Raw genomic sequence first — 13,624 nt, 5'->3', positions numbered from 1 at the left:
AGCAATAACGTTTATACCCCTCTCCCCCAGACCTTACTATAGCATGAAACTCCTGAGTGACTGCTTTGAACTGAAAACATTTTCCAACATTTTTATAGCACTTGTGCTTTCTAAAATGATCTCCCTGACTTATTTAATGCTTTGGATTTCAACTTAAAGTATATGAGAATTTCTAAATTGTAAATAAACTAAAAATGTTTAACCAGAAGATTAAATCTAAAGTAAATCAATATAACTAATTGAATCAGGAAATATTTAAATTAGGCTCTATTAGTGATATTTGATATTCCTGTTTAAAATCTATTATTAATCATCATTATAACTTTTAAATGATGAAGTGCAGAAATAAGATGTCTCAAAAATCTTACAATCTAATACTTACTTATTATACAAAAACATGCATTTAAATCTTCCCATCTGTTTCAAAACAAGGACTTGGAAAAAACATTGGCTCCCCGCTGTGCATTTGCTCTGTCATAGCAAATGGAGCGAGGGCAGTGCTCTAGTTCTTAGAACCACAGGTAACCCAGATATGGTTGTATGGTAACAGTGAGAGAATGTTTCTAACAAGATACAGTCTGACCCTCTGCTGAATGGCCGTGGCATGGTGGCATAGATTTTAACAGAAGACCTCATAAAGCATAACTAAAATAGAGCTTTTTGGTGCATGAGGTAAAGAAGTAACTAGGCCACCAGATGTTCGTTTAATGGATGTACTATAGGTGCTGAGGGCTTTGATCCTTTCTCCTGGTGTTATTAGAAATGAGATAACAGAGAAGATCTGGGGTTTCTTTTCAACAAAAATCAGTGATAGGAGAGTTTTTTCCAATGCCAGAGCAAAGGAAGTGTCCTGCAGCTGTCACCTTCTCTTTCTGGTTGAGTGTGGCATCTGATACAGGAAAACAGACTGCATTTTCATTTTTTTAGTTACAAAAATAGATATTTTGGCTGTATCATTTTCAGCTTTGTAGAAACCTTTAGATTGATACACTATAATAACTATGTTCAACAGGTCATTACTGAAATAGAGAAATCTGATTTTTTTTCTGATAGTGTTGTCTAGGTAAGCACACATCTTCAAATTGCTCTGCTGACTTTGCAGGTACCACATTTCCTCTGACCATTCATAAAAACCTCAGATAAAATTGTATAATACAGAAGTATTTTAAATAACTGGTTGATTATTTTGCATTATTTATCCTTCCTATTTTGGCTATCACTAAGACAGTAGAAGGGCTCTGATGAATACCTTCACTGGATATATATTGCTGCCTTCAGTGCAAGAAAATATTTGCTCAAACTGATTTCAGTCATCCAGCTGTGGATGTTCTTTCCTTAGAATTACTTTAAAGCGTAGTACTTGCACATTGTTTATTCTGAAATAAATGATTAGTGGATTCATTTAAAGCAATATTTACGATCAGCGGCCAAGAGGACTTCACCAAAGTCCCTTTGTACTGTTATTTTATACATTCTTGATCAGCTGAACTGACTTGTAAAAAATAGGGTCTTCACTGTACCTGAAGATAACATGATTGGTTAGCTGCTTAAATGGTGCTCTAGTTTCCAGTGATATCTAAGCACAGTTTTGCCAGAATTGTTGAAATAACTCAAGGATTGCCTCATAAGCATGAGTATGTAACAGAGAATTATAATATATAAAACCAATTGAGTAATAAAATCCACACATTGGCTTATTAGATTCATGCATTCTTAAAATTCTTCAATTACCAGTGAAGTTTCTGAGACATTCTGCTAATTAAAATAACTGTATCTCACAGCCTCAGCCCAAATCAAGAGAGAACACCTCTAAGAAACAATTCCAATGATAAGTTGTTTGTTCAGTGACAATGTTTTTCAGTTCACAGTACAGCATGCATCGTCTGAGTCTTTTTTCCAAACTGCTGTCAATCCAGATTAATTTTGTCCAACTCTCTTTTTGTTATGACAGAGTAGAATAATGCAAGAAAAAGCATAATTAGTCTCATTCTACTTTATCAGAAAGCATGGCCTGTGACAACACTGCTAAAGAATTGGGACTGTCCAGACTAGAGAAGAGACAAGTAGTGGAGGTAAGGATGTCTTTAAACACATCCTTTCTCCTGCAAAGAGGAAAGGAATAATCTATTTTCCATGCTTACTGTTATAGTAGAACAAGAAGTAATAGCCACAAATTCCATTTAGAGAGGTTTAAAATCAGACTTCAGAAAAAGTTTGCCAACCGTGGGGCTAATGAAGTTCCGGAAGAGATTTCCTGGCGGACCATGGAAATGTGTCTGAGCACCTAAGAACAAAGTGGACAGACTTCTCATAGCAATGGTATGGATCTGGTTCTGGTTTGCAGTAATGGCAATATTAATAAAATTGAGGGTAATAGTAGCAATAAATAGCTTCTTCAACTTACTGAAGGTAGCACAGTATCACTTAGTTGTCATTTTAACACTGGGTGCTGATCTCTTAGAGGAGATGTACAATCAGGTCACACCAGTGCATTTAGTATTAAATTTACATTGGGGTACTATTGTAAAGATACTTTATTACAATTTTATTACTCTAGCCATTAGAATAAGCTGGAGTTCTGTGAGCATTATTTCATGTCTGTGTGGCATTCTGGAAATGCAGAAGTAATATAGTGTCACCAGATTGTTGGTAAATTACTAAAACTGTCTCTTCTGTCTTGCATCTGTGAATATACTGCAACTTTTCTAGTCTTCAGAAGCATCAGTACCTTCATTCTCTGTGTGCTCGAGAACAATTCATTTCTCATCTTCCTGTATCACACTTCTGTGAATGCTTTCACTGAGCATATAAAGTAGAGTGGCTAGAAGAGGAGCGCTGAAAATAGCACATGTTGTCTAGCTTTAATTCCCTGGGCTGATTTTTCTGGAGTAAACAGAAGTAGGAATTCCACCTAGAGCTTCTGCACAGATGTAACCAGTGGCTAAAGCAGAACATGCATGGCATTACATAGGGCTGTTTCTGTGAGTCTGGGCAGGTAAGTAGAATCATTCAGAGACAGTTCTGTAACTTTAGCAGTAAATCTCCCTGCAGTCACACTGCTGCAGGACGGGCCAGGAGAAACACTTGTACAAACACTCTTCAGTTTTTGAATCACAAATCCATGCTATTTTTGTGGTCTTGCACAGGAACATTACAAACGCAGCAGAGCTGACTCCGTGCTAAAGTTTCAACACAAAGATGAACATGAGTTAACACATTGGTTGTGCCAGGTTTCACTAACCTGAGATTAAAAGAGAAAAGGATTTTGAGGACAACTTGAGGATATCAGGGAATAGTACAGTCATCCTGACCATCTGAATAAATATTTCTTAATCAGCTAAGTGTATATTAGAGGGAAATTTGTGTTGTCTCAGGAGAATAAAAATATGGTGTTTGTGCTGAAGTACACAATGACTTGTCATGCCGCATCTGCCAGAGAATTAAAGCAGGAATAGGATTTGTATTAAAAGCACAGGTACGGTGATGAGGTTCACATAAATACCTCACCAGGGACCATCTCCCAGTGTCACTATAGAAATCCCTCGTCAAATATTTCTGTTGGGTACACAGCTAAATGCAATTCAGGACTCTAGCAATGTTAAGCAGTAACTCAGAGCTACATTTCAAAAAAATTGAATGGTTTCTGTGTTTAGCCTAGTTCCTTAAGGCAGCAGTGTTTATTTGATCCATCTGTATCTTCCTATATTTTGTATGTCCTTGCCAATAGCTTTTGAATTTTTCAAACAGTCAGAGAAATTTCACAGATTGCTTAATAGTATGTCTGTCATGTTCTATGAAAATACGTGGTCAGAGAAGCATGAGATCCTAACAGTGTCCTCAGTATGAGCTCTCCCTATAACAGGCACCAGGAGTTCACATGAAGTGGTAATTTATGAAAACCCCAGCTATGGGAGAAGATTCAGAAGGTGATCGTGGTTTGTTGGGTGCCAGGGAAGCCAGTCATAAGACAAAAGGAAACTGAGCTTTATTAGCTTTGCTAATCACAGAACAGTGTGCATTTTAATTACCAGAATTATCTGCAAAGTTACTATCTTGTGTACAGACAGACACAAGGTTTTCTGTGGTAGTGAATGATGTCACAGTGTGACAGAGTAAAAGCTGTGCATGCTATTTTTAGTGTCTGATTGGCCTTGACAGTAATAATACCATTTACAGCACTTTATTCTTCCAAAGCCCATTAGCACCACTAATTAATTTTTAGAATACCCCTGAGAGGTGCTGGTTGGAAGAGAAGTTGGAGTATTATTGTTTTAACACTGGAAACAGAGACAGGTCACTGAGCAGTGATAGTGCTTAGAATAGAATTCAAGTAAAAACTTTTAGTCAAGTGTCAAACTAAGACCCTGCTGAAGATGAAAATTTGCTGTTACACTTTAAAGCCTTATTTAAAGATAAACAAATATATGTAATATATCAAATATTAGTGAATGGATATTAAAAAACATATTTAATATGAATGCACAAGTAACATCTGCAGGCAGTGTTGGGATGTTCCAATCAAGTCATCAAAAGCCATCACTGACGAATAGGAAACAGTTCTCATTGTGCCTTACAGGAATAAGCAGTAATAGAGTTCCGTTTCCATTTCTGTGCAAATAACATGCAGGATGCAGCTGGGAGTAAAAATTTTTATCCACTGTGTACTGTTCAGATTGCAAGTGAGGCCACCTCATTCCCTCATACATCCAGCAGTTTCTCAAATCCACTCAACCCAGGAGGGGTTAGTAAGCCACTTAAATTTGCAAGAAATTTTTTGGAACATGGCAGGGTCCCTACTCTTTCTCCTTACGAGGGAACGGAGGTCTTGAAGAACATTAATGTATATCTTTTAAAAAAAGCAGCTACTTAATTTCCTGGATTTTTCTCATGGCCTTTCTTGTCTTGCTGGGGTGTTTTTGCATACTTCTTGGTTTTTAACAAAAGCTTCCTGACACACACTGGAAATATTCTTTAACTTTTTCTTGCTTTTTATATTTATATTTATATTCCAGACTACTACCTTGGTAGTTTACTGTACATACTACATAGCATTCCTAAACAAATAAACCTGACCTAACTGTATCTTTCCTAAGATATTTGTTAAATAATAGCATCAAGAAGTATGCATTTTAAATTAATAATTTTAATGAGCAGATATTGACATTCGTAAATACAATCTCTATGTATATATAATTCAGTCAAGTTGTTCTCTCTGTATATATACTAATTCTCATATATGTAGTGATTGTAGTTTTGTCCCTGGCAATCTGGGATGGTCTTTTATTCCTCTGGATGTTGCAGGTCCTTTATGCTTTGACATTTGATGCAGTTCAGCAAGTGCGTGGAAATCGAGTTCAATGATTTAGACAGCACTACAAAGTAATATAGTTTATATGTCGCCCATGTGTGTTTTCTTTTTGTTTTTCCAGTGAATGTCATAACTCTACAGATAGAATAAAAGTGAGAGTATGGGATGAAGATGATGATATCAAATCTAGAGTAAAACAGCATTTCAAAAAGGAATCAGATGACTTCCTTGGGCAAACAATCATTGAAGTAAGAACACTGAGTGGAGAAATGGATGTATGGTATAATTTAGGTATGATTTTTACTGATTTTTTAAGACAAATTTAAGTAGAATCTTACTGTCTTTAACTTTCTTGAGTTCAAAATATTTAGCTTTGATACCAGTATATGACTTCTAAAATACTAAAAATTACAGGTTGGCTTGAAAATGAAAGATACAACCCCCAGTCCCTGTCCCCCTGTGCCACTGGCAGGGAAGAGGTAGCAAAAATCAGGAGTGAAGTAAACCCGTGAAGAAGGAAGGGGTGAGGGAAAGGTGTGTTCTAAGGTTTGGGTTTATTTTTCATTATCCTAATCTGATTTCACTGGTAACAAATTTATCTTCCCCCAAGTCAAGTCTGGTTTTGGCCGTGGAAGTAACTGGTGAGTCATCTCTCCACTGTCCTTCTCTTGACCCATGAGCCTTTCATTACATTTTCTATGGCCTGTCCAGCAGAGGAAGGGAAGTGACAGAGCAGCTTTGGTGGGCACCTGCCAGAATTAACCCATCACACTCAGACAGAGTAGTCCAGGTTGTTGCTAAAGTCTTCATAACTAAAGGAAAATAATAGTAATTAGTATAGATATGAGGTAGAAAATTAAAGTTATTTCAATTGAAAAGGGGAAAGCAGTAAGTAAATTGCTATGCAGCCTTGTTTGAATATGGGAGATGAAATAAGAAAGATTCTTTACTTCATAGTTAGGTATTCTATTTCATGGCCTGAACCATGTGTGAGGTACCAAAAAACATTCTCGTTTTCAACAGCAGGACTCCCTGGCATCAAAAACATTAAACTAGAATCATTTATGAAAGCTTTTCATATGACGTACATGTGTTCTTGGTAGTTACTAGTGTATTATTTTTCTACTCTTCAGAAAAGCGAACAGATAAGTCGGCTGTCTCTGGTGCCATTAGACTGAAAATCAATGTTGAAATTGAAGGAGAGGAGAAAGTTGCTCCCTATCATGTGCAGTACACCTGTCTACATGAGGTATGTTGGAGAAGTTACAGTATAGAAGTTACTACTCAGTTGTTGCATGGATAAGGAAAAAAGGCTACAGAACATTAGAACACTGAAACAAGTAACTGCTGCTGTACTTCAGGACAAATTTATTTTAGATTTCCCATTCTGTGTTGCTGATGAAATCCCGGGTTCAGATACAAAGGCAGAATAACATAAGACCAACAGATTGTTCCTGCCAGGGGGTGTTAGAAAAAGAGGTTGAGCCAGATAAACTCTCCCTGTTCTGTTTTTTGATTTAGTACTTGGATGATCCATACATGATTGCTAACATCAAGAATATACAAACATTTCTATTTTTTACAGAAATATACTGCAAAGGATTTCTTTTCTTTTGCAGTAATTCGTACTTTGGAGAGTGAGAAAAAGGAGAAGCACAGACAATATAAAATTTGATTTTCCTTTCATCTAGTTTGATTTGTCAACATTAAAAAAAAAATCATCACTGATAAATCGGTGTGTTTTCTGAGAGATTTTTTGTAATTGATTACTCTTCCTTCAAATAGTGATCCATGTAGAAATTCTACTCTGAAAATACAAGTAGTTTCTGAAAGCTGATGGCTGATATAAGGCTGAAAGTTCACCACTAGCAGGTAGCCACAAAATCGCATTGTTCACCATTTGTAAAATCGGATGTTTAGGGTGTTTGTGCTGATAGATTTTGATCTGAAATTGCAAATGTTGGACCTATGAAGTAAATGACAACATTCAAATGCGTTAAGATAATCCAAGAGACAGTTTTGGACTAATTAGCAAAACCAAGTATTTTGAAGTTTTGGAGTTTTATTCAATCATTGAAAATAGGAAATAAAATCTGCTGTTTAGTTTGTGGGTACATAGGGAGCTAGGCTCCCTAGGTTAACCTCCCAAGGTTACTAAACCTAAACTTTATTGCACACTTTGCACAACTTGAGAGGCACCTGCGGGATTTCTGTTAGCTCCCTGGAACTTAAGGACTTAACGAATTTGAAATTTATTGGTCGCAGATCCAATTAAAATTGAAACACATTATTATTATTATTATTGAAACACAAATATTACAACGTCACAATTTCATTCATTAACAAGGGCATATAAAAAAGTCTCTGCACTATTTTATGTTGCAGTCTTTGCCAGTTAACTGACAGGACTTTATATCAAGGAGATAGTGTGCTGAATCACAAGTCTGCTGACTAGTTTGATCCAGTCTTCAGAAAAATAAACAATTAAAAAATGGACTAACAATTAATATATTAATATATAATCATTATAATAAATATAATTAATAACTATATGTAGGATATATTTTCAGAATGCTACTTAAAAGCCAAAATTTCCTATTTGAAACATTTCTTACCTTTAGAATCTCTTCCATTACTTGACGGAAGTTAAATCGAACGGTGTGGTGAAAATCCCCGAAGTGAAAGGCGATGAGGCCTGGAAGGTGTACTTCGATGATGCTGCACAAGAAATTGTGGATGAATTTGCAATGCGCTATGGAATTGAATATATTTATCAAGCTATGACGTAAGTATTATCATGGCTCGCTTTCTGCCTTGCTGTCAACACCATGTTTGAGGGAAGTAACAAATTTCAAGCCTTCACGATTTCATTTGCCATTTCTCTTCCATTCCTGACTTAAAATTCTTGTTATCATTTTTGTCCATCTGATTCTAGTCGAAGTGCTTCTCATCTGCAGCTAAATTAAGATATGAGCATTTTATAAGCTGTTACTGTTATTACTGCTAATGCATTCCTTAATCGTTATGATACTGATATGTAGCAAGGTTCAGAAAGACTTCCCGTGTTCCAGATGTGACTGGGATGGTAGAATAGGGTTTCACAAGCTCTGTACTCTTTTCTAGGACTACGGAAATTATGGAACAACAGCAGTGTCTATAGTGAGCTTCTATAGTATATGCAAATAATTTGTAGAAGTCATTTTTAACAGTATTTAGACCTATTACTACACTGTCCATTCTGAAGTAGCTGTCTGAACACCTTAGAACACAGCACCGTATAGCTCAGGGGCCTGGAGACATGAGATCCGTCATGTATTCTCAATTTATCCAGCAAAAAGTTTTCTGGTGAAAAGGGCTACATTCTGCTGGAGCTGTGGAAAAGCAGGGGACTCCAAATGAGTCCTCTAAATAAAAAAATGCAGGCTTTTTGTCTTACAGAAACCCAATATTATAGAATTTTTAATCAGAACATCTCTCATTTTTTTGCATCTCTTTACCTCCTAAAAAGAAAAGTCTTATTGTAAGTATGAAGGTACCTAAAAATGTGAAGTTTTCTTTTTATTGCAGGATATAATGACACCACCTGCTATTGCAATGAGCTTGTCTTTCACTTTATATAGCGGTCTGTGAATTATTGTATTGTTCATCTAAGAGAAGGGTAGAGGATTTATTTTGTAATATACACATTTTTAATGATCTTCCTTCAAGGAATTTACATGGTGTTCTACAGAATAATTAATGTAACTTGAGAGTTCCTCTGTTGTATACCTAAACTACGTATGGAGGAATTAATGTGTTGGCTTTCAAGAATATTTGTGTTTTCATGTTTAGTTTCTCTTTAGCCCTCTGTGATTAAGTTATGTCATTTATTGACTTAACCTGGTATTGTAGTTTTATAAGTTGATTTAAAATGTTATTGCATATTTACCAAAAAGTTAGTTATAGAGTTGTTCATGCTGTGTGTATCAAAATGAATTCAGAATTTTGACCAGAAATGAATTCTTAAGAGCTATTAATGCCAAAGGAGGGCTGTTATTAGCGATTTGCTTAAGAAACAAAGGGCTTATTTAACATTAGGCTTCTCTTAACTGTAGACCCAATACAGCATAGCTGTATTTTTGACAGACAACCTTACCTGTAAAGTTATTTTGAAGTTTGTTTTTCTTCATCTCTTGATGTATTCTAGTACTACAAAACTTTCCAGAAAAAGTTTGAAACTGGTTTTAGAAATTCAGATGTTGTCAAACTCAGCACTGCAAAAATAGCAATATAACTGATGTGAGTATATAAAATATTTTTTACTTAAAAGTGGCAGAAATTGATAGGTTATATTTTTTTACAAAGAAGATGCTTTATTTTTATCTCAGTAAATAGCACAATGTACAGATATTCATGAAAAGGAAGTAACATGGAGCTGGGCAAGTACTCCAACACATTTTTCAGGAGTCCTTACTCAAAAATTCTGACCAAGCCACTTTAAGTTTAAATGACCTATTTTGCCTTGTCCTCTTTTTGTTCTTGCTTTCTTCTATACCTTTTCCCCCAAATTTCCTTGATGTTGATGACTGCAAATCAGGTATCTGAAGGCAGATGAAATAAGAATGTGAATTCAATATTGGTAGTCACAAGAAATAAAAGCTAAGATTTCATTGTCCCCATACCCATATCCTTTTGTATTTTAAAATGTTACATGTCAATAATGAGCACTGCCTGTTTGAGGGGAAGGCCCCAGCCTGTTTAAGTTAGGAGTGAAATCAGTGATGAATGCAATCTCAAGCAATACTTGGAGAAGAATATATATTCATGTACATTGTTGTGCTGATTCATCTGCAGACATGTCTCAGAGCATTCAGACTTTGGGGAGAAGAGTAGTGAAGACTCTAAGTCTATTTGTCATGAGGGATTTTCTTTTGGACTGTTATCTGTTGGTTTTATTTCTTTTTATGAGATTACCTTTTTCTTCTGGAAAAATTTTAGTGGCTGGAAGAAAATGTACAGCTTCTTGATTTGGGAAATAGAATTATCAGATTGCATTTAGTAACAAAGGTCTCATACTAAAGCAATTTTCTACTGTACGACAGAGAGAGAATTTGAATGTAATCACTTTGCCCAGAGGAATACTGTGTAAGCAATTTTTGCTTGAGAATCTAGTTGCAGAGTACTTCTACTGCGTGTCTCATGATAATATTGCAAATTAAAACGTTTGTGTTTGTAAATGCAAAACTGACTATGCTTTAATACTCCATGATCCAGACCCCAGAGTGCATCTGCACTTCATCAGGCCACGTGAGTTTCAAGGTTCTGCTAATGAGGTGCTCATTTTGCCTGAATGTAATTTTTAGTGTTCATATTTGTTTTAAGGTTAGCTATTGTATAAAGTTCTAATACCCAGTTAGTGATAAGCAGTTTTGACCCTTTTAAGTATGGATAGATGGCATATGCTGGAGTAGGAACATATGCCTTTCTGCATTTCTACACAATGTAAACCTGATTAAGTTCCCTAAAGTACCACTGTCTGAAACGTTTTGGCATCCTCTTTCGCTACAGCAATAAACAATCCTACTTGTCTATCATTTCTGGTTTATGATGGTGGCTTTGTCATCTATGATCCCCTTAATAAACCCTGAAGATTTCTTTCTAGCTCTCAATATTTATTTATATCTATTCCTTTAGAGCACAGAAATAATATTTCAAAAATATAGTCTTGATTTTCTAAATACGGTGAATATACTCATACTGGAATTTGGGTATCAGCCCAGAAGATATCACACAGGTGGTTACCTGTCTGCTCTAGTCATTGTCCCCAGCGAGACCTTTCTCACTAAACTTAGAAAGAGAATGAATTCGGGTGTGATTGCACCTCTTGCTGGAAGCATGCAAGTTTTTATGAGATAAATGTAGGCATTTTTCCCTAAAGATGCTGACTTAGGCTGTCTTACTCTCAAGATACAGATTACAATTGCACAGTTCCTGAGCAAGGAAATCTGCTTTAAGTTACCAGATGTGGAATTCATGTGAATAGAAAAACAACTATCGACCCAAACCAAAATACAACAAAAAGACTGCTTCTGTTGCAGTAATTGCAGCTCTTTGAAGTCTTGACTGAATAGGTTACATAATCCACTCTTCTTTCTTATGATTATTTTATTCTTCCACCCCTCATGGAGTCCATATTAGGAAAAGAAAAGAGAGACACTTACAGCTGTTCTTACATGGTTCAGATGAGATTTTTTTTTTTATAATGGGTAGCAGCCAGATAGACACTGTTAGCCACATGAATGGTACGTGTGACTCCCAGAAGTACAAGCATAGATATGTGAGACAATAGGGAATAAAATAGGTATCATAGAAAACAGGAAGAAAAAGTAGAAAAACAGCACAGTGATCCAGCTGGCCTTTATTTTGATGACTGTGGTGACTGATGGCAATTTATGTTGTAAATTCAACATCTAGAAGGAATCATACTGGAACTTTATTTACCTACATATATTAAGCCACCACTCTGCCACCAAGAAAAAGTAACCTTTTTCCTCTCATTCATCTTTCAACATATTTTTTTTCTCTTTAGAAGGCAAAAATCTGAGCACGTATTGAAACAGTGTTTGACTAGACACTGAAATTACACGTAATATCAGCAACCTGAATTTACTGTGTTGTAGAGTCAAGTGCAATAAAAGCTCTATTAAGATCTTTGCTTCTTACTGGCAAGAGTCACCACAGGTAGAAGCTAATGATTCTCAATCAGCAACATAGCTCTCATTCCAGCAGGTTAATGGGCGCTGACTATGTCATCTTGTTCTCCTGCTAGTTTTCAATTAATGTGGCAGCACTGCAAAAAGCACACAAATTGCCCATTAAACTAATTTTTTATTGATAGCATTTGCTTACTGATGAGTACAGCACATCAATTAGACTTCTTTCTTCACTAATTCATGCTAGCAGAAATATTGGAAGAATCCCAGGCACTGCCTGTTGGTCAGGAAATTGCATAGTAAGGCAGTTGGAGCAAGCAGGCCTGATTTGAGACACTGCTGTAGCTTAAGCAGTGCAATATTGCTCTAAAATGTGAGACATAGCAATGGGTGCTGTGCCATCATGTGCCCACTAGAAATGGTTAATAACTCATGCTATTGGCTCCTGTTTTCAAAGACCTGCAAAAACAAAGATGGATTTACTTTGATTTATTCATTTTAGCAAGCAGAAGGAAGCCGAGGAGCTGGCAGGTTGCTGATGACCTGCGTTATCAGGACTCTAAGAGTCATGACCCATATTGTGTACTTAATTGGTTCTGTGAACATTAGAGATTTTAATTAAACGATGGAAAGAAACAAAAATCTGTCACAGATGCTTGATTGTAATTTTCACTAACCACAATACAAGTGAAACAGTGCAGTGATACAATAAGGGCAGAAATTATACCAATAGGTTTAAATTTTCCTTGTGAAAAATTGGTACAATTTGGGTCTATTTTCAAGATAAGAACTCGGGACAGATCATGAGTAGCTCATTGTGAAATGGTCAGAAGAATCTACAGAAGACACCTTAAATGTTGACCCAGGCAATTTTTCTGTTGCCTGTCATGTTCCCTGAAGGCAGCTGAGACAACCTCAATGATTTCTCTGCTGCTGACCCCTCCTTTTACCTGCCTCCTCCCTCAGCAGTGTATGTTTCAGGTATGACTCTAAGGCCAGTGGGATTATCAGTGGCTTTTTATCTCCGGATTGATGTTATTCATGCACTAAGGACCTTTAGGTCCATGAAAAGATCTTTGGAAATCGAAGGTCATCAGTAAAAGTATTAATTATTTTGTTGTCAGTTTTTGAAAACTGGTTCTGATCATCCCTACGTATATTTCTCAAACTTAATCTTAGGTAAGGAGATATTTCTATTAGCTTTTTAAAGGTTTCCTTTGTTGGTGAGAACCACCTGATATCACTATTGTATTTTATTACAAAGGAAAGTATTATTCTTCTACTTGACAGAAAACATGTGAAAATGAAACATTTTCTAAGGGTTAGAGAACTGTGTTGTTCTTTTGTTGAATTCACATTGCAGTATTCAAAAGCACTTCTTGAAAATACTCGTGATGAATTAAAGTTTTGGTAACACTATTCCGTGAGCACATAGCTGGGAATGCTGGATTCTAGTCCTGGCCCATGTGATTGGTTTGCTGTGTAGTTTTTAGCAGTTTCTCTCAGTTATGTAAAATGCAGATAATAGCACTTAATGATTGCCCTTACAGGAAAATAACCTTGAATGATGTCTTGAAAGACGATTTGGGCAGTGACAACATTTAAGTACTTGGCTTAAGTTCAG

The 13,624-nt window shown here is 36.1% G+C and overlaps 1 protein-coding gene across 5 annotated transcripts in view; it reads left to right on the top strand.

Moving 5' to 3' along the window:
• Positions 1-13,624, top strand: part of UNC13C (unc-13 homolog C) — a 134,873-nt gene that overhangs the window by 52,204 nt on the left and 69,045 nt on the right. For all 5 annotated transcript variants that reach the window (XM_017742683.1, XM_017742682.1, XM_008639998.2 and 2 more), the window contains 3 exons: positions 5,430-5,599; positions 6,442-6,557; positions 7,930-8,093. In XM_017742683.1, the coding sequence (XP_017598172.1) occupies positions 5,430-5,599; positions 6,442-6,557; positions 7,930-8,093 (450 nt within the window). The remainder of the gene's footprint in view (positions 1-5,429; positions 5,600-6,441; positions 6,558-7,929; positions 8,094-13,624) is intronic.

The sequence above is a fragment of the Corvus brachyrhynchos genome, unplaced genomic scaffold, assembly GCF_000691975.1.
Source record: "Corvus brachyrhynchos isolate BGI_N302 unplaced genomic scaffold, ASM69197v1 scaffold97, whole genome shotgun sequence".
In the NCBI taxonomy this organism is placed as follows: domain Eukaryota; kingdom Metazoa; phylum Chordata; class Aves; order Passeriformes; family Corvidae; genus Corvus; species Corvus brachyrhynchos.
This window is presented reverse-complemented; position numbering and strand designations above follow the sequence as displayed.